This window comes from Protomyctophum parallelum (genome assembly GCF_964188405.1).
Source record: "Protomyctophum parallelum genome assembly, chromosome: 18".
Classification (NCBI taxonomy): Eukaryota; Metazoa; Chordata; class Actinopteri; order Myctophiformes; family Myctophidae; genus Protomyctophum; species Protomyctophum parallelum.
Genome location: NC_139716.1, coordinates 31,226,599 through 31,245,953, shown reverse-complemented (window position 1 = coordinate 31,245,953; position 19,355 = coordinate 31,226,599). Strand labels below are relative to the sequence as shown.

At 44.6% G+C, this 19,355-nt stretch overlaps 2 protein-coding genes across 2 annotated transcripts; both read left to right on the top strand.

Annotated features, from left to right (window-relative positions):
* The first annotated feature begins 5,445 nt into the window (after positions 1–5,445).
* taf6l (TAF6-like RNA polymerase II, p300/CBP-associated factor (PCAF)-associated factor) lies at positions 5,446–15,720 on the top strand. The gene is made up of 12 exons (XM_083788822.1): positions 5,446–5,538; positions 6,666–6,817; positions 7,441–7,527; positions 8,518–8,668; positions 9,733–9,783; positions 9,885–9,979; positions 10,475–10,549; positions 10,892–11,112; positions 11,495–11,627; positions 12,101–12,229; positions 13,910–14,406; positions 14,870–15,720. Exons 2-12 carry the CDS (start codon positions 6,671–6,673, stop codon positions 15,216–15,218), a joined length of 1,935 nt encoding a protein of 644 aa, XP_083644948.1. The 5' UTR covers positions 5,446–5,538; positions 6,666–6,670; the 3' UTR covers positions 15,219–15,720.
* Positions 15,721–15,971: 251 nt separating this feature from the next.
* Positions 15,972–17,992, top strand: kcnk7 (potassium channel, subfamily K, member 7; the record flags this gene model as incomplete). The annotated part of the gene is made up of 3 exons (XM_083789530.1): positions 15,972–16,311; positions 16,747–17,142; positions 17,619–17,992. The coding sequence occupies 3 exons, from the start codon at positions 15,972–15,974 to the stop codon at positions 17,990–17,992; spliced, it is 1,110 nt and encodes a 369-aa protein (XP_083645656.1).
* Positions 17,993–19,355: the final 1,363 nt, after the last annotated feature.

Genomic DNA, 19,355 nt, shown 5'->3' with positions numbered 1-19,355 from the left:
CAACACAAAAACTAAGGCACTGGTGTCGGACTTCTGGTTTACCGGAACGGGGTTCAACTCCCTGCAGTGCCCTGCTCAATGTGTTATATTTACATGGTTCATTGGTCCATGGTCTCAGGTCATTGAGCGGCGCGCTATTGTGTGCGATTCTTCATCATTGTTGAGGATTTAAAAAAAAGGTGAAAATCAAGGAAAAGCGAAAGGCTATAGTCCATGGTCACGGACCGCATACTGGTCAAGGTAATTCATACTGGTGAAGATCATTTACTAGTCTTATGAAGGTCATTTATACTGGTCAAGGTCATTTACTAGTCTCATGAAGGTAATTTATACTGGTCAGTCATATACTGGTCACGGTCATTTATACTGGTCAAGGTCATTTGTACTTGTCAAGGTCATTTATACTGGTCAAGGTCATTTACTAGTCTTATTGAAGGTCATTTATACTGCTCAAGGTTATTGATCAATATCAATGACCTTGATGACCCCAAGGTCATTAAGTGGCATGCTATAGTGCGCGATTCTTCATCATTGTTCACGATTTGAAAAAAGGTTAAATCGCGGAAAAGCGAAAGGCTATAGTCCATAGTCTCGGAGGGCATACAAAAATGTGTGGTGCTATACAGGCCGTTCTGGAAAATTTGGGACAGAGGTTCATCGTTGGCATCCAGGGAGTGTGTGTGCAAAATTTGGCATCGACCGGGTTAATGGTGCTGGAGATTAGCTGTTAACAAACTGACGGACACACACACACACACTCACTCAGAGTTCAAAACATACTCTATCCCCATGGCTTTGGCCTGGTGCCATACCGTTATTAATTATTGCCTACAATGTCAATTGTGAAATTACTTTACCGTTGCAATGCAACATTTACATTTCAACGAATGGACCTCGTAAAACAAAACAAAAACCAAGGCACTGGTTGTGGTACTTCTGGTTTACCGGAATGGGGTTCAACTCCCTGCAGTGCTCTGCTCAATTTGTTGTATTTACATGGTTCATTTTTATTTTCTGCTCATTGTGTTGCCTTTTCATAGATGATAACCCCCAGGTTCTTTAATGTGTTTGCACTCCCTACAGTTAGGTTACCAAGTCTATTTATTTATTATTTCTGTTCACTAGAACTAGAACCAATTACCAAAGTAGGCTTTCTAATGACACAACTCGCCTTTGTTTTTATGTGTAGCAAAAACGTTCTTTTTATTTACGCCAAAGAGTAGAGGCTGGTCTGCATTCATGCGAGCGGGGAAGTTTAGAGTAACATAGCTCTAAATGAAACGCATTAGAGCTATGGACCAGAGCTAGTAGTCATAGCACTTCATGGTATATGCATAGTTTATATAGTTTCATTATAGATATATTAAACAGAGAGGACTGGAGTCAATTGGGTTATATTATGTTTAACACTAATTTGAAGCTGTCAAAATCTGACAGACTTCTGGCGCCTTGGCCACGCCCACCTTTTGGTAACGCCCACTTTCGGCCAAGCCCACAAAAAGGACCCCCCATGTAATTTGCCAGGCAGGCTCCACTCTCAGACAGATATTTGGCTCCGTCTAATGAGCTAATTTAGAATTTCCTGTCTGAGAGCTAGCTAATTTAAGACATCCGGTTGCCTTCAGAATAAAATAAGGTTATTTAATTCGTTAATTAAATAATTGTCAATGCCCCAAGGCACAGCACTTTTTTGAGCGTTGACCTCAGTAGAAGGTCTGCTGCCGTGAATTTTACACCTCTCCCACTTAGCGGAGAGTGGGGTGTGGTACAGGACATCTCCCCGAACGCGTGGGTATACTGCATCTACAAGTAGTACAAGATAAATTGAAACCATTGACACCTACTTCGATGGTTCAGTTGTCATCTATGCCGGGGAATTTAGCAGCTCTCATTCAAGCGTTTTTTCAAAATCCAGGTCACACATTTGATTGCAAAACAATCTGTGGTGTCACTCAACAACTAGTGAATAGCATCTTACTTGGCCTTAGGAATGCACAATGATCCATTAGATTTTATACACAAACTAGTAGTTTGGTTGAGTATGTGTGGTGTCCACACAGTTGTTCAAGCAAAACATACAGACATCTGTACATTCTGTGCCTGGACAGTTGAAAGCAATTAACAGAACAATAACGGAGGACAATTTGGAAGAAGATGATGATGATGTGGTTTTATGCAATGAAAGTCTAAATGACAATATGTGTGAAGCTATACCATTACCAATTCTAACATTTCTACAACAGACATCTGCTATAAAAAAATGTCACACACGGCTTGAAGAAGCAGCAGCGCAGGACTCAACATTTAGACGGAAACTTGAGAAATTCAATCTAGCCAACACATCAGTGTCATTAGTGTCTCAGAAATGTTCTAGGACAGAAGAATGCACCATATTAAACAGCTTTGTAGAATACACACTTCGGTCTCCTTTCCTTGGAGATGACCTGCTTTGCCTGAAAAGTCTTAGTCTGTATAGTTGTACTCAATGTGGTGACAAGGCCTTACCATCTACAAAGAACATGTCACAATTCATAGTGCAGCCACTTGACGTGTCACAAAAAGGCATCTTAGACACTATTGCACAAATATTACCTGCTCAATCTGAACAATGTGAAACATGTCAGCAGGAAAAGAGCTTATCAACATATGAAGTAATTAACAGCCCACAGACCTTACTTCTCCTGTTAAGAGCTGGCACAAAAATTCCAAAAACGTTCAATTTATCCTGTCTGTACCACCAAAATGAGTATGCTTTGACCAGTATGTGTGTATTTTTCGACAGGCCACCATATGCGTCATTGTACATCCTTAAAGATCATAAATGGCATATCTGGACAAATGAATCGAATGACACAGCAGGCTATACCTTTGATGCAAAGAACATCCGCTCGACAGCACACAAAGACAGTAGTCACAAGTAGTTTCTATGTCGTGTCATACGAGAAAATAAACAGTCGAGAAATAATCAAGTTTCGTCAGGACAAACAAATGCATAAATGCACAGACAGATGCAATCAACGCACACAAGTGACACCCATTCCAAAGCTAGAGGTAACTCCTTGACCTGACTTAGCTTGCGTAGAGAAAGTGATTTCATGTCAATGCCCCAAGGCACAGCACTTTTTTGAGCGTTGACCCCAGTAGAAGGTCTGCTGCTGTGAATTTTACACCTCTCCCGCTTAGCGGAGAGTGTGGTGTGGTAGAGGACATCTCCCCGAACGCGTGGGTATGTCCAGATAGTTGCCTCGCGGAGGCCTCTTTGTCCAGTGTCCATTCTGGGTCTGGAAACGGTACTTTTTTCAGCGTTGACCACAGTAGAAGGTCTGCTGCTGTGAATTTTACACCTCTTCCGCTTAGCGGAGAGTGGGGTGTGGTACAGGACATCTCCCCGAACGCGTGGGTATGTCCAGATAGTTGCCTCGCGGAGCCGTCTTTTGTCCAGTGTCCATTCTGGGTCCGGAAACGGTACTTTTTGTCAGCCTTGACCCCAGTAGAAGGTCTGCTGCTGTGAATTTTACACCTCTCCCGCTTAGCGGAGAGTGTGGTGTGGTAGAGGACATCTCCCCGAACGTGTGGGTATGTCCAGATAGTTGCCTCGCGGAGGCCTCTTTGTCCAGTGTCCATTCTGGGTCCGGAAACGGTACTTTTTGTCAGCATTGACCCCAGTAGAAGGTCTGCTGCTGTGAATTTTACACCTCTCCCGCTTAGCGGAGAGTGTGGTGTGGTAGAGGACATCTCCCCGAACGTGAGGGTATGTCCAGATAGTTGCCTCGCGGAGGCCTCTTTGTCCAGTGTCCATTCTGGGTCCGGAAACGGTACTTTTTTCAGCGTTGACCACAGTAGAAGGTCTGCTGCTGTGAATTTTACACCTCTCCCGCTTAGCGGAGAGTGGGGTGTGGTACAGGACATCTCCCCGAACGCGTGGGTATGTCCAGATAGTTGCCTCGCGGAGCCGTCTTTTGTCCAGTGTCCATTCTGGGTCCGGAAACGGTACTTTTTGTCAGCCTTGACCCCAGTAGAAGGTCTGCTGCTGTGAATTTTACACCTCTCCCGCTTAGCGGAGAGTGTGGTGTGGTAGAGGACATCTCCCCGAACGTGTGGGTATGTCCAGATAGTTGCCTCGCGGAGGCCTCTTTGTCCAGTGTCCATTCTGGGTCCGGAAACGGTACTTTTTGTCAGCATTGACCCCAGTAGAAGGTCTGCTGCTGTGAATTTTACACCTCTCCCGCTTAGCGGAGAGTGGGGTGTGGTACAGGACATCTCCCCGAACGCGTGGGTATGTCCAGATAGTTGCCTCGCGGAGCCGTCTTTTGTCCAGTGTCCATTCTGGGTCCGGAAACGGTACTTTTTGTCAGCCTTGACCCCAGTAGAAGGTCTGCTGCTGTGAATTTTACACCTCTCCCGCTTAGCGGAGAGTGTGGTGTGGTAGAGGACATCTCCCCGAACGTGTGGGTATGTCCAGATAGTTGCCTCGCGGAGGCCTCTTTGTCCAGTGTCCATTCTGGGTCCGGAAACGGTACTTTTTGTCAGCATTGACCCCAGTAGAAGGTCTGCTGCTGTGAATTTTACACCTCTCCCGCTTAGCGGAGAGTGTGGTGTGGTAGAGGACATCTCCCCGAACGTGTGGGTATGTCCAGATAGTTGCCTCGCGGAGGCCTCTTTGTCCAGTGTCCATTCTGGGTCCGGAAACGGTACTTTTTGTCAGCATTGACCCCAGTAGAAGGTCTGCTGCTGTGAATTTTACACCTCTCCCGCTTAGCGGAGAGTGTGGTGTGGTAGAGGACATCTCCCCGAACGTGTGGGTATGTCCAGATAGTTGCCTCGCGGAGGCCTCTTTGTCCAGTGTCCATTCTGGGTCCGGAAACGGTACTTTTTTCAGCGTTGACCACAGTAGAAGGTCTGCTGCTGTGAATTTTACACCTCTCCCGCTTAGCAGAGAGTGGGGTGTGGTACAGGACATCTCCCCGAACGCGTGGGTATGTCCAGATAGTTGCCTCGCGGAGCCGTCTTTTGTCCAGTGTCCATTCTGGGTCCGGAAACGGTACTTTTTGTCAGCCTTGACCCCAGTAGAAGGTCTGCTGCTGTGAATTTTACACCTCTCCCGCTTAGCGGAGAGTGGGGTGTGGTATAGGACATCTCCCCGAACGCGTGGGTATGTCCAGATAGTTGCCTTGCGGAGCCGTCTTTTGTCCAGTGTCCACTTTATAAAGTCCATGCACTCCAGTGAATAGCATTTATCCATTTAGATAACTTTATTATTATTATTATAAGGATTTAATTACTTATTCTTACACAGAAACATAATGTGTGTCTTATAGCATCATATAGCATCATTTAAATGCTTAATTTGTAGTTTTAATGTGCAAATTAAACTTTTTTTCAATACTCTAGAGGGTACTCTTATTTTGAAGAGATCGTCCACCGGAAGTCTTAAATTAGCTCACTAGATTAGCTCACTAGACGCTGCCTGCGGCTCAAGGGTGATGTGTTGTAAATAAATAGTAAAAACGCACACGTATCAGCTGGTCCTCTGGGGAGGTAATGTGTTTAACCTATTATTTATGCACACACTTATATGCTCATCTGTATTAAAGGTTTTGGTATTGTATCATGTTGACTATAGTAGTTGCAGCAGTCCACCGATGCGGTTCAGACTAGTATCTGGAATGCAATGCAACGTGAAGTTCAGGCTACTTTCTGGACGTTTGCAAGGTTTTACATTAATAAACTTCACTTATTTATGTATTTGAATGTATTAACAGACAATGCCTTTATCTTTTCTTGGCGATCTATGATTTTAAGAAAGGTTTTCCTTCCTGCTCTTCATGCTTTTGTTTTTGATTGTCTGATTACTATTTGTGTGTTAAGTTGTATCATTGACTGGCTGTTCTTTCTGACCTGTGAAGCACTTTGGTACAATGTGAGTTGTTTTTAAATGTGCTATATAAATGCGTTTCACTTGTATTTCAGAGATTTAAGTTAGATGAATATAGAACTAGATAAAGTGCCCCTCGGGGCACAGATCTCCACCAGGGCAGATCAGGTTAGGTGGCGCTATAATAGGCCAATGTGAAAAGGGAGCCATTTCTTGCAATTTGATGATTTGAGGCATTTTGTTCCAAAAATGTGTTTTGCAAAAATCCACCTGTTGGTGGCGCTATAACAGGCCAATGTAAAAAGGGTGGGATATATTCCTCAGCCTAGTAGGAAAGTCTGTGAAAGATTTCACGTAAATTGCACGCTGCTTTCATAATTTGAGGGTTTTTGTTAAAAGCAAGCCAATCCTGCAAACTCTGAAAGCCAATGTTAGCCAATTCGGATGGCATATGAAATATCAGACAGATCCGTCTTGAACACATGACTATAGAGATAGTGTGTAGCGATTTGTGGGATTTTTGGACAGAATCTGGAGGAGTAATATCCAAAAAGTTTGTTTTTCAAAAGTTTGCCTCCTGGTGGCGCTATAACAGTCCGCTCTGGAAAATGTGGGGCAGAGGTTCATCGTTGGCATCCAGGGAGTGTGTGTGCAAAATTTGGCATTGACTGGGTTAACGGTGCCGGAGATTAGCTGTAGACACAATGAGTGTCTAACCGTTGCATGTTTATTTCTGTAATTTTAGTTTATGTTGGCCCCCATAACGTGGTATCTAATCTATTGTGTACAGTTGAGATGGCGGACAGAGAGGAGCGACGCTTCGCAGAGGTTCCCCGGGAGTCTGTCAAGCTGATGGCTGAGAGTGCTGGGGTGGAGCTGGGCGACGAGGTGGCTGCTTTGCTCGCTGAAGATGTCTGCTATCGACTCAGGGAAGCGACACAGGTAGCCTAATATAGTGTCTGTCAGTAGTTTTACACACAGAATATATTGAAATAGTCATAGCATGTTGCTCTTTTAATATATATTTTTTTATCCCACGATTTTGTAACTCATTTTTCACCCCTGTGTCAATCATCTAATGTGATCCTGGGCTCTACACACCCTCCACCAACCTAGTCCCCATATATGGGGGACAAGGGGAGAGCAACGGACTTGAACTCATGCTTCCTTCATGCCTGAGTGTTCAAGTTGCTCCTTTACACCTGACAGGGGGGGAGTTTCCCTGGTTGTGTGGAAGGAACACGTTATTCCAACCAGTTCCTTTCCCCTCCATCAGGCGCCAGAGGATAAAACAGTTTTTAATGTTGAGAATAAAGAGGTTTGTAAATGATAAATAGGAAATCGGAGGAGCTAATATATTCAGCAGCAATCTGCTACTATGGATGGAGTGAGTTAGACTCTGATTTATTGAACAATTAAAGGGTCGGCATGCAGGCTGGTTTACTTGGACGGGTGCATCGATGGATGAGATGTTTTGTTTCAATCAAACTGTCTTTTCCCAATGAGCCATAACACTTAATAACAGTGTTCTGTAGTTGATTTGTGTCCGTGTTGAACTTACACAGAGCAGCTCTCAGTTCATGAGACACGCAAAGAGGAGGAAGCTGATGGTGGAGGACTTCAACAGAGCTCTGCGCTGGAGCAATGTGGAGGTGAGACACAGACCGTTAAGGCTCATACATAGTCTGGATTTACGGTGGTGGGGTGACCACCGAACTACAACATGACGTCACGAGCCGCGGTGAAGAGCAAACATCCGCCACCGCTCCAGCCCTTCTCTCTGTTTTTACTCACCACCGCTCGATGTTATTTCAGCTCCGGTGGTCAGCTCACCACCGGAGCGGTGGTCACCTCACCACCGAAAATCCAGACTATGAGTATGAATAGGCCTTTAGTAGCCGGCTAGCCGCAAGCAACTCTTAGATGATATTTTTAATATCTAGAGTTGCAGAAAAGTTGAAGGGGAATACCACTCATTTTCAACATTTTACCATTTCATATACCTTAGAGTTGTTGTGTGGAAATAAAATAAAAAAGTCCCCCCCATTCTGTGTTGCCTAGAACTGGAGGTCTGAAAAAAATCTGTAACATTATGAAGTACATGATGTACGGTACTTCATAATGTTCAGATTTTTTTTCCAATAATGCAACGTCCTGCTGCCTCCTGCATTATGTGCAAATTTGGTTTGTGGTATCTGTCAATGTATTGTAGCTCATGAGCTCCATGTCCATGGTGGATTTATATGAAACAAAAATCCAAGTTTTCCATACAGCTGCAATGTTGGTGATTTTAACATTGTTTAATACAATCGGATCATACTTTTCTATTTGGATGTCTTGGGCTGTCTGTCAAGGGTTGATATTGCAACTCTAGATGCCAGGTCTTGAAAATGACATCTAAGAGTTGCTTACGTCTAAGTAGTTAGTACACCTGACCTGACACAGCGCAACCCTATAACACTCCGATAGACCAGTAGTTCGCATCTGATTTGGCACTGGCACCTGAACATGACCATTATGAAAACTAGCTCTATTTAACATGTTTTCAACATTCACGTCACCTGGTTAAATTGTCTTGCAACCAGCTTGACTTGCTTCTCCATATTTGGAAATCCTATTTATTATATTATTTTCGTTACCAGGCTATTTCCGGCTATGGGGGACAAGATGCCCTTCCATTTCGCTCTATAAAGGAAGGTGAGCTTTTCTTTGTGGAGGATCGTGACATCAACCTCGTTGAGCTGGCTCTGGCTACCAATATTCCCAAGGGCTGTGCAGAGACCATGGTGCGAGGTACGTCTCACCACACCATGCATTGCATCAGTGTTGTTTTTGGCAGCAAATTTCTATTTTGTTTGTAGTCGTTGTCTCTTGAATAGTTTTCACTTAGTTTTAGTCACCTGGAATGTTCTAGTGCTTAGTCTAATTTTAGTCAACTAAATGTCATACGATTTTAGTCGACTAAATCTGAATTGATTTAGTCGACTAAAATGTGTTTTGACAGGCCTTGATGTCGTTGTAATGACATATTTTACACTTTGGTTGCATGCTGAAAATATCGCACAACGCGTCGCGCTGCGACGCATTGCGAGATTGTAGATTTGCTATTTTCAGCATGCAACCCAGCATAAAACTGGATCTCTTGTCCACTAGTCCCTTCCTAACATTTTAGTCTAGTTTTTATTTGTTGACGAAATTGTCAGTATATTTAGTCTTAGTTTTAGTCATCATAGATTCGTTTTTATTTAGTTTTTATTTAGTTTTAGTCAGTGAAAAAAGGTACCGGTAGTCGACGAACATTTTTCGTCTTAGTTTTAGTCAACGAAAACAACACTGCATTGCATGCTGAGAAATAACAGAATGGGGCGCGACACAATGACTGCTTTCTAGTTTCTTGCTTGTATCAATGGGGTCACACTGCGCTTTTCATGTGAACACACAGACGGGTAATCTCAAGTAAGCAGCAGGCAATCTACAGCCCAAATCATTGTCATGCGAGTTACGTGGGTAACCCTATTGCCCCTGTTTAACTGTGGACTTGATGTAATATGTAGCCCATCTGAAGAAAGAGAGGATTATACAGAGACATTGGAGAGGGGGATGAGGGGGGAGGGAGGGAAGAGGGGTGAAAAATAAAATAAATCTTGGGAATTGCACTTGTGTCCTATGTTTATATAGAAATGCTGTCTATACTGTACTGCTTTATCCAAATAAAACAAATATTAAAAAAAAAAGAAATTACTAGGCACATCAGTCGCTTCCCGTGTGAAAAGCCCCCCTGGCAGCTAATGTACAGTATGCAGATGATGATTGTATAATTGTGTATCAATGGTAACTTATCTTTCTTTCCATGTCAGTAAATGTGTCCTACCTGGATGGTAAAGGCAACCTAGAACCCCAGGGAACAGGTAAGTACCATACTGATGTTAGCAAGTAATAGTAGCTCGTTCCATGCCATTTCAGTGCTTGCCATTGAATCTTTTAAACAATTGTTGTCTGCATTCCACAGTTCCTAGTGCAGTGCAGACCCTCTCCGATGACCTGCTCAAGTATTACCAGCAGATAACGCGTGCTATTCTAGGAGAGGACGCACATCTCATGAAGGTAGGTCTTAAACACTATAGGTATCTGCTCCGTTGTATGATGTGTGTCTGTGTTGTATGTGTGCTGAAAATGCAGACCTACAAGCTAAGAACATAGGTTGGCTATTTTTGGCCCGTGACACCATTGTACGATGATGTACAAGTCAGGCTTTAGCTGTGGAGAACAGCTTCTCTCTCTCTCTCTCTCTCTCTCTCTCTCTCTCTCTCACTATTTTTATTTGATACAAAATTATATTTGATCAATACATTTATTTATCACAGATTAATCAAAAATAAATGAAGAAATTATGTACACTACAGAATCAATTTAGGAAAGTAATTGTTAGGTGCAGCCCTCTGATCTCGTATTTCAGGTAGTTTACACATAACGCACAACATAATGTAACAGTCGGTTTTAGGAGGCTGTATGGGGAGAACATAGAAATGGGGCCTTGGAAAGTGCATTGGTCCGTTTCATGTTTCGGTTGGTTAGTTCATTCTTCCATGTGTCTTTCAGGTTGCCTTGTTGGATCTACAGTCCAACCCAAAGATGGCTGCTCTCCTGCCATACTTTGTTTATGTCATCAGTGGAGTAAGTTTTATTTATTTTTCTCCTTTTTTCTTGTTGCTGCTGCGATCTTTGCTTTAGAAACTACAGTAGGTGATCAAAACAGGAAACTGAGGTCGGAGAGAAGGGAGACATGCAAGACAGATTCTAATATATATAAGCGCACAAGCTCGGATTCAATATTCGAGCTCACAGCGCGTCACTTTGTGGCATTCTGTATACTTGTACATCTGCTATTTTGTGTTATAACTTAAGTATTCGAAAAAATCTTGAATAATTTTGAATTGCGTAGTTTGAGAACTGCTGATTTTGAACTCATGTGTAGATCGATTAAAACAAAAATCTATACACTACTCTGATCTGCAGGTGAAGTCCGTGAGTCACGACCTGGAGCAGCTGAACAGGCTCCTTCACATGGTGAAGAGTCTGGTGCAGAACCCCTACCTGTACCTGGGCTCCTACGTGCGCAGCCTGGTCTCCAGCGTCATGTACTGCATCCTGGAGCCGCTGGCCGCCTCCATCAACCCCCTCAATGACCACTGGACCCTGAGGGACTACGCTGCCCTCCTGCTAAGCCACATCTTCTGGTATTATTAAGCTCCTCTCATATACCAGTACCACCACATATCGCTTTGCTTGTGTTGCCCCGAAGAATTGTCTTGGGGCTTGTCTTGGGGGTCAAGAAATGTCCCATCTTGTCATGTTCCCACTGAATGTCACATTTTCTGATTATTGAAATGATCAGATGTCTCAATAAAACATGTTACAGGGGAACCAGCATTAAGAGTAAAATAAGGGATTTAATTTCCTTCACACTTGTGAAAAGAATGTTTTTGATGTCACAACATTATTGCATCCATCATATTGTAAAAATATTATTGTCAAGCCCAAAGTGGCGGCTATCGTTCTAGTATTGTTCTTTTTGGCACGAAAGCCACCAAAAGCCGTATTTGTTTTCACCTTTGCCAGGACTCACGGGGACCTGGTGAGTGGTCTGTATCACCAGATCCTCCTGTCTCTCCAGAAGGTTCTGTCCGACCCAGTCCGCCCGCTCTGCTCCCACTACGGTGCTGTGGTGGGTCTACATGCCCTGGGATGGAAGGTAGTACAGTTACAGTACACGGACTCTCTTCTTCACCCATATTTTACTGTGTCTCCCCATGTTCCACACTGGCCAGTTTTGCATTGGCCATGAATGACGGGGAAAATATATATTACATAAAAGTAATACTTTGTTTATTGTTAGTGTCATTGCGATGTCGACACATTGCAGAGGGCTGCAATACGTACTGTTAAGTATTGATGATGCTATCAATGTATGAGACCAATCGGACAAACTGTAAATGGAGCAAAAATAACCAAAGATGAATAGAATACCAAACAAGCAAGCAAAATGGAAACGTGTGTTTTTACACCAGTGGTATATTAAGTTACACAAGATATTACGTGATTATGTATGTTCATTGAACCATATTCTAATACAAATGTTCAAGTTCAATTACACCTTTTCTTCTATATCATGCAGACCGACATCTGACACAATTCTAGTAATAGTTTGTGTATGTTTATTTGCAGGCCGTTGAAAGAGTTTTGTATCCACATCTACCAGCTTACTGGGCTAACCTCCAGGCCGTGCTAGATGATTACTCTGTGTCCAATGCTCAGGTCAAAGCAGATGGACACAAGGTCTACGGAGCCATCCTGGTGAGTACGGCTGTAGGCTTGAGAGGTATGTGACATATACACACATTTTGCAGTTTAATACGACATATGAAGACAACGTTGTATTACACTTAAACTCAGTCAAAATACCAGCTCAGTGGCCTTGTGGTTAGAATGTCCGCCCTGAGACTGGGAGGTCGGGGTTAAATTCCCGGCCGGGTCATACCAAAGACTATAAAAATTGAACCCAGTGCTGCAGACACTCAGCATCAAGGGTTGGATTGGGGGTAAGTCCCTGCGACATACTAGCGTCATGTCCAGGGGATGTACTTGTACATCAAGCTGCCTCACGCTACAGAAACAGGAGATAGGCTCCTGCCCTATGGGCCCCATGGCTTGGCAAGGCTACTACTACTTTCAGTCAAAATACTACCAAACAAACTTTTTTTTATTAGTCCTGTTTGTATCAAATGGTGTATCCCACTACTCTCAGTTGACCCTGTTCTCATGTTTGGCTCTCAAACGGCCCTCTGGTGGCACCTACTGTGTACTACAATAACAATACATGACCTCATTACACAGTAGAGTGGTGTTATTGAAGATTGGGATTTTTTAAAACCCCATATATACCATAATACCGCCCAATGCTATATACTGCTTTATGCACCTTTAGCAGCTACTGAAAATACCATCACATGCAGTGTAGGGCAGAGTTTCTCTGGTGCTGCTGCAGTATACTTTAATACTATTTGGAATTTATCAAAATCACTTCAGTTTAACCATTACCCTCTATACTTGAGATGCTTGGTGTCACTCTTTTTCCGTCTATATACCAAATCTCTTTGCCCAAAATAGCAGATCTACAAGCTCACATCAAGTCACAAAGTCGCATGTTGTGAGCTTGTAGATTGTCTAATTTTGGTGAACATCACCACAAGATTAGAGATACCGTCGTAATCAAATAAAACTGTATTTATAAAGCACATTTGCAACAATCAAAATTGACCAAAGTGCAACAACAAGAAAAGTTCTGTCAACATCACATAAAACAAACGGATCACAACAAGACACAAATACCAAGTTGTGGTTAAAAGCCATGGAATAAAAGTGTTTTTTAGAAGGGTTTTAAAAGACTCAATAGAGTTGGCACTTTTTATATGGAGGGGTGTTCCACAGTCTAGGAGCAGCAGCAGCAAAGGCCTTTCTAAGTAAGGAGGTCTTACTCCTCACGTTGATTTCGGGAACCTCTAAGAGCAATTGGTTGGCTGACCTCAGTGCCCTTTTGTGGGTTGTAGAGCTCCAAAAGTTCTGACCGATATAAAGGGTCCAGGAAGTGGACCCTTTTATATCGGATTTATAGGTGAATAAAAGTCTTAAAATTCTATTTAAGACCAAACATCCTATAATATGACATACATGTATGGTGCCATAAAGTACAATGGCATTCAGGGGTGCCGTGTTGGATGAACACGTTGTTTGGTTGGTTAACCTATGTGTGTGACTATGAGTACCAGTAGGGGCAAAAGTGGTGCTGTTGTGCCAGAAACAGAGAGAGAGAGATAGTACTGCACTGTTGCCTGCTAATGAGACAGAGAGAGAGGGGGGGAGGGGAGAGGGGAGTTGCACCACTCGGTTCACACGGGTGTGATTTTTTTTTTCTTCTGTTCAGTAAAGCAAGAAATTACATTTACAATGTATGTACCGGTAACTGTTTGGTGGCAGGTGGCAGTGGAGCGCCTGCTGAAGATGAAAGCACTGTCTCTGTCCGAGTCAGCGGAGGGATCATTCAGCGGTCTGCCGGGCTCTGGACTCGGCGCAATGGGCTACCGGGTGAGCTCCCCCGGCCTCAGCCCCCCTCCGGAACCCCTGTCAGAGGCCGCCCTGGGCATCGCCAGCCACCTCCAGGCCGGCGGCGCCGGCTGTCCCTGGGAGGAGTGGACGCCGGTCCCCCTGCCGGCCATGTACTGCGAGCTCTACTCCTTCTTCGGAGACAGCCTGGCCGTCCGCTTCAGCACGGGACCGGAGTTCGGAGGCTGTCTGCCCTGCGTCGCGTCCCAGGCCAGCGACACGAGGAAGGAACCCCCCGGCCCCGCCGCCAACTCCGACACCACCCGGAAGATGCCCCAGTTGACGGCGAACCTCAACATCAGCCCCAGGCAGGACGGAAGTCCTCCCACGGAGCCGGCTCCACCCAGCCTGGCCGCTACGGCCCCAGGGAGGTACAGTAAAGAAACCTGTTCTTTTCCTGATGATGGCATATTTTGATATATTAAGTCTTTTATTGTGCAAGCATGTCGATGTGCTTTGAGTGCATGTTTATTTATGTTTATAATCAGAATCGGTTTGATTCCTGCAAATTCCTTTGCAAACTTGCAAAGGACCATGGGGTTGTCAGGAGCACAGAGCAAGTGCTTAAAAACAGTTTAGGTCAGGTACATTTTATTCGAATGAGAAATTAATTGTAACAAGTGATTCTGCAATTTGGTCACACAAGAAGAATTAGATTGTTATATTTTGAGGTCACAGATTAAATATCGGGAGCATAAAATGCACTTTGTGCTTCAGCAATGTGGGAACTTTTGTAAAGCAGCGGTCTGTGCGCCTGGTGGTCTGGACTGGAGTCTCTTCCCAGACGGGGAGAGCTAGCTTTCAACATCTTATGCGTTGTCTCTTTCTTTTTAGGTCTGTGGCTCGCTCTTCCTCCTCTTCTTCCTCTGCCCAACGTTCAAGATCGTCATCCTCTCGCGCGGGCCAGCGGGCGGCGGGTCCATCCCGCGACGTCTTCCCCAAAGCCCGCGCCTTCACCTCCCCACAGACCGGCCTGCCCGTGTTCACCTTCCTCATCGGCGGGAGGCAGATGGGCCGGCGTTGCCAAGGGCGACGTCCTTTTCAGACCAATTTTAATCCGACTCCGCCCCTGTCTTCTGTCCCGCCCCGTGCCTATGCCCACAAACTACCAGTGATTGGCAGGGTGGGCAAGCCTGTGAGACGCTGGGCGTGTTCCCACTATTCCCTTCACTTACCCCTCTGAAGGAATTGATCTGGAGAAACATGACAGACTTTAAACCAGTGTTTTTCCACAGCAGCAATAATGCTAGCTACAGAAGAGTGATATTGGAAGGTGCATTATTAAACATGCATATAAAGATACCTCAACTAGCACTGTAACTGGCATATGAGTCTGTTTTCTGTTCTGGATACTGTGTGTGCACAAGTAAACATAGCCAATATGTTATCTAAGTACAAATGGACCCCGACTTGTTGGGGTCTCCTTTCCCCACCCAGAACTCTACAAAGGAGACAGATGTCACCCGTTGAGCCCAAATGAAGCAGTCTTGTAAATATGCAGGGTGGAATGGACACGCTATTATTGGAGGGATAGTTTTTTGTTAGTTTTTCTCCTAAAGAGGGACTGTACTGCACCTAAGGACACTATTTCGGATGCCTCCGAGAAATAATATTTTGATATTTTATACAAATAGCTGTCTACAAAACCGTTTAATTCCTTTTGCCTATTAAAACAAAACCCATTATTTGACTGACGGCATTTTTGCTAATGTTTATTTGCTGTATGTGTGTGTGTTGTTTAATGAATGCTGTGCAATAATTAGAAGTTCTGTGTGTGTGTGTGTGTGTGTGTGTGTGCGCGCGAGCGAGCGCCTGCGTGTGTCTCTACCTCGTTTAAATATTTACAATTTGACTAGCTCATGCGATCCTTGAGCATTGGGTTACAGCCTGTGGATAACCGCCTGGCCTCCACAGAGCCAGAGCGGCCAAAACAACTATGTGCCAGCCGGGTCTGGCGGCCTTGCGGGGCTTATGCCGTGCCAACGCGTTTGGTTGTCTGGTCGCGGGCTACGTCCTCTTCATCGTCCTGGGAGGCCTGGTGTTCACCACCATCGAGATGCCAGTGGAGCGGGCCCTCCGAGTTCAGGTCACGGAGCTCCGGGCGGCCTTCCTGCGCGAGTGTCCCTGCGTGGAGGAGGGCAGGCTGGACGAGCTGCTCCGGAAAGCCCTGGAAACCGACGAGAGGGACGTGGCCGTGCTGAAGGCCAACAGCGACGAGCGCCACTACGATTTCACCTCGTCCCTGTACTTCGTCATCGTCACTCTGTCCACCACAGGTGAGCGGATGTGTGATGAGGAAATGTATCGCCAAGAGGCAGGAACATGCACTATTAATAAGAAGGTCTCACCAACTATAGAGGGTATGCGCATGCTTAAAGTGAATGGCACATCGAGTGGCAAAGCAACATGTAAAGTGAGTTTAACATTGTTCCAATCAGATAGGACTTTTCTGTTTAGATGTATGGGCTGTCGAGGCCAGAAAGTAGTTATTTGCCACTCAGTAGGCGTTCCTGCATAACTTCCTGGTTTGATGATGATGTCACACGCATACCCTCTACTCAGTTCCAGCTCATATTGATATGACAGTGATGCTGATCATTGATTAAAGTGAATGAAAGAGAGAATTCTTCATTTTTTTCCCACGGTATGACATATCCACAGCATGTTTCCTCCCACGCGCACATTAACATGTCTCTTCATCCCCTCACCAGGTTACGACTTCTTCACCCCGATATCCCAGGGGGCCAAGCTGTTCTGTATCTTCTACTGCACGCTGGGCATCCCCCTCACGCTATTCCTCCTCTCGCTGCTGTGCGACCTCCTCCTGCCCGTGGTCACGCACGGCCCCGTCCACCACCTCCACACCCGCTGGGGCGTGCCCTACGGCCGCGCCGCCCTGCTGCACGCCGGCGGCCTCCTGGCGGCAGACGTCGCCCTGCTCCTCATGCTGCCCGCCCTCGTGTTCTCCGCCGTGGAGCCCGAGTGGAGCTTCCTGGACGCTCTCTTCTTCTGCTTCGTCACGCTGAGCACCATCGGCCAGGGAGGCTACTCCCTGGGGAGGACGTGGGACCAGGGCGCCAGGGAGACGCTCAAGCTCCTCACCACCTGTAAGACAAGAATATGCGCCCCCAGTGTCACTCGCCTAAGCACACACACTCGTAGATGAATGAAAGGTGCTATTCAAAGAAAGTTCTTTCTTATATTGCTCAAGCGCAACCTGTCTCCTTTTGCTACGATTGTGATTATTATTAGGGGTGCATGATGAAATTGAAATTGAAATTATGACCGATATCTGATTATTTGCAGGGTCATATGCTCATATCTGCCGATACTGATTCTGACCGATTCCGATATTATACGGATTATTCTGCCTTCAAACATTAGGAATACACAAAACAAAAGCGACTGACCGCCATCGACAATCACATTATTATTATTTTGAGACCGATCCAGTATATGACACATTTATGGCCGATATGACAAATTTTGATATGCTACTGATTATATCGTGCATCACTAGTTATTATCAATGTAAATTGAAATCCTGCTATGTCAGAATATGTTGGGGTTTTCCTCTCTACAGGCTACCTGATGATAGGTCTGGTAGTGGTCATGCTGTTCAGGGAGACGGCCATGGAGCTCCGTGAGGTCCAGGCTCTCTTCCGTCTGTTCGCTGGCCCGCATGAGTTTGAGCTGAAAGGCACCCGACTGCACGAAATGGTCGGAGGATGGATCCCAGAGGAGGAACCACAGTACTCTCTCCCCATCTCCACCATCTTCTCCTTTCCCCCGGACCCCACACTCCCCTCACCTGGCGAACCGACTCCCCCCGTGCTCCAAACAGTGCTGACCTCCGGTTCCACTCGTGCCACCACCATCATCACCACCACAACCTCAGACAGTACCTCAGACCCCGAAACACAAACCCCTGTTCCTTCACTAACGTCCAACTCTTGAATAGTAAGTACTTGTTGGACTGAGATCCTGTTGGCTACTGTAATGGGTATTACCTCTCATAAAAAGGTTATGTTTATGATCTGTAATAGCTAGAAATGACCACTAGGGGTCACTGCAAACTACAGTACAGGACAATGTACTGTCCATTCATAGCAATTATATGGTCAGCGAAAGTGTACTTACTAGTCTACTTCTGTATATATTTTGTTTTTCATCAGATTTGATCTTCACATTTGTTGTCGGATAAGAGCTGTGATTGTACAATACATTTCACTGGCTTACTATGTCATGGCATAGTTAGTGAAGATAAAGAACTTTGATATTGAGTCTTATGCCTGTGGTATGTAGCAAACCTTATGCCTGCTCACAAGAAAAGGAGTGGTATTATCCTTTACTGTGTTGAAGATTACTTGACACATCCCCCTTTTTCTTAGAAGAGAAAATGTTAGTACTTGCGTTGCTTGCTTCAACAATCAAATAAAAGCTAACATCATACCATCATAACATTAATTTAAAACCATGCAGTATCAGAAAAAAGCCAGAAGCATAAAATATGTGACAGTCAAAATGCTAAGCTAAATTACATAACTTTAAACATGGGTTTCCGGAAGGCATTTAAAATGACGAGAATTTAAATTGTGTAAAACAATCGGAGATCACTGTCCATCATTGTTGTTACTCTGATGGTGACGGAGTCGGATTATAGGACTGAATCCCATGGAGTTCTGCTCGTTCATCCAAACAGCCAAGGCCTCCCAAAAACCCTTGTCAGAGTCTCAAGACGTTTCTTGTCATATAAATGGCTTTTCTTTAAAAGCCAAGAATAAGCTTGCAACAGTGCATGGACAGAGGCCTATTCTTTGCTATTCTGTGATCTCCAGCTATGGCTGTGTTTGTAAAGCGGGTAGAGACAGAGCAGGCCTCTCATGACTCAAGAGATTGTGCCCAACTGCCCATGCCGTACTGGCAGCCCTGTTCACTCCCTAAAGACACACAAACGCACGCTCTCTGAATCAGTCAAAGTCTTAGTCACACTGTTGTAGTTTTGGTTTGCGTGTTCACTGAGGTTTTTTGGTCGGATCCATACTTTAGTCACACAAACATTTATTAATGTAAATACTAAATTTATTAATAATGACAGTGTGACCACTATAGTACTACATGCTTCTCGTTTATTGTATTTGTAGCTGAACGTGAGTTTTTAAATGGTCTTTCTTCTATGCTTATAATCATAATTTAAGATGAAGTTTTAATCATTATCATTTAATAATTTGAGTTATACTGTGTGGTGAGGATGAATATCCTCAGCTGATCTGAGGTCTTTCAGTGAGTTCTCCTACTGTCTGTATGCCAGGTTTATAAA

Excerpts from the sequence above, each read along its gene's own strand:
- taf6l (XM_083788822.1), top strand. The coding sequence starts at position 6,671 with ATGGCGGACAGAGAGGAGCGACGCTTCGCAGAGGTTCCCCGGGAGTCT. Across the intron at positions 7,528-8,517 it reads TGCGCTGGAGCAATGTGGAG|GCTATTTCCGGCTATGGGGG; the intron begins GTGAGACACAGA and ends TTTCGTTACCAG. Across the intron at positions 11,113-11,494 it reads CTGCTAAGCCACATCTTCTG|GACTCACGGGGACCTGGTGA; the intron begins GTATTATTAAGC and ends CACCTTTGCCAG.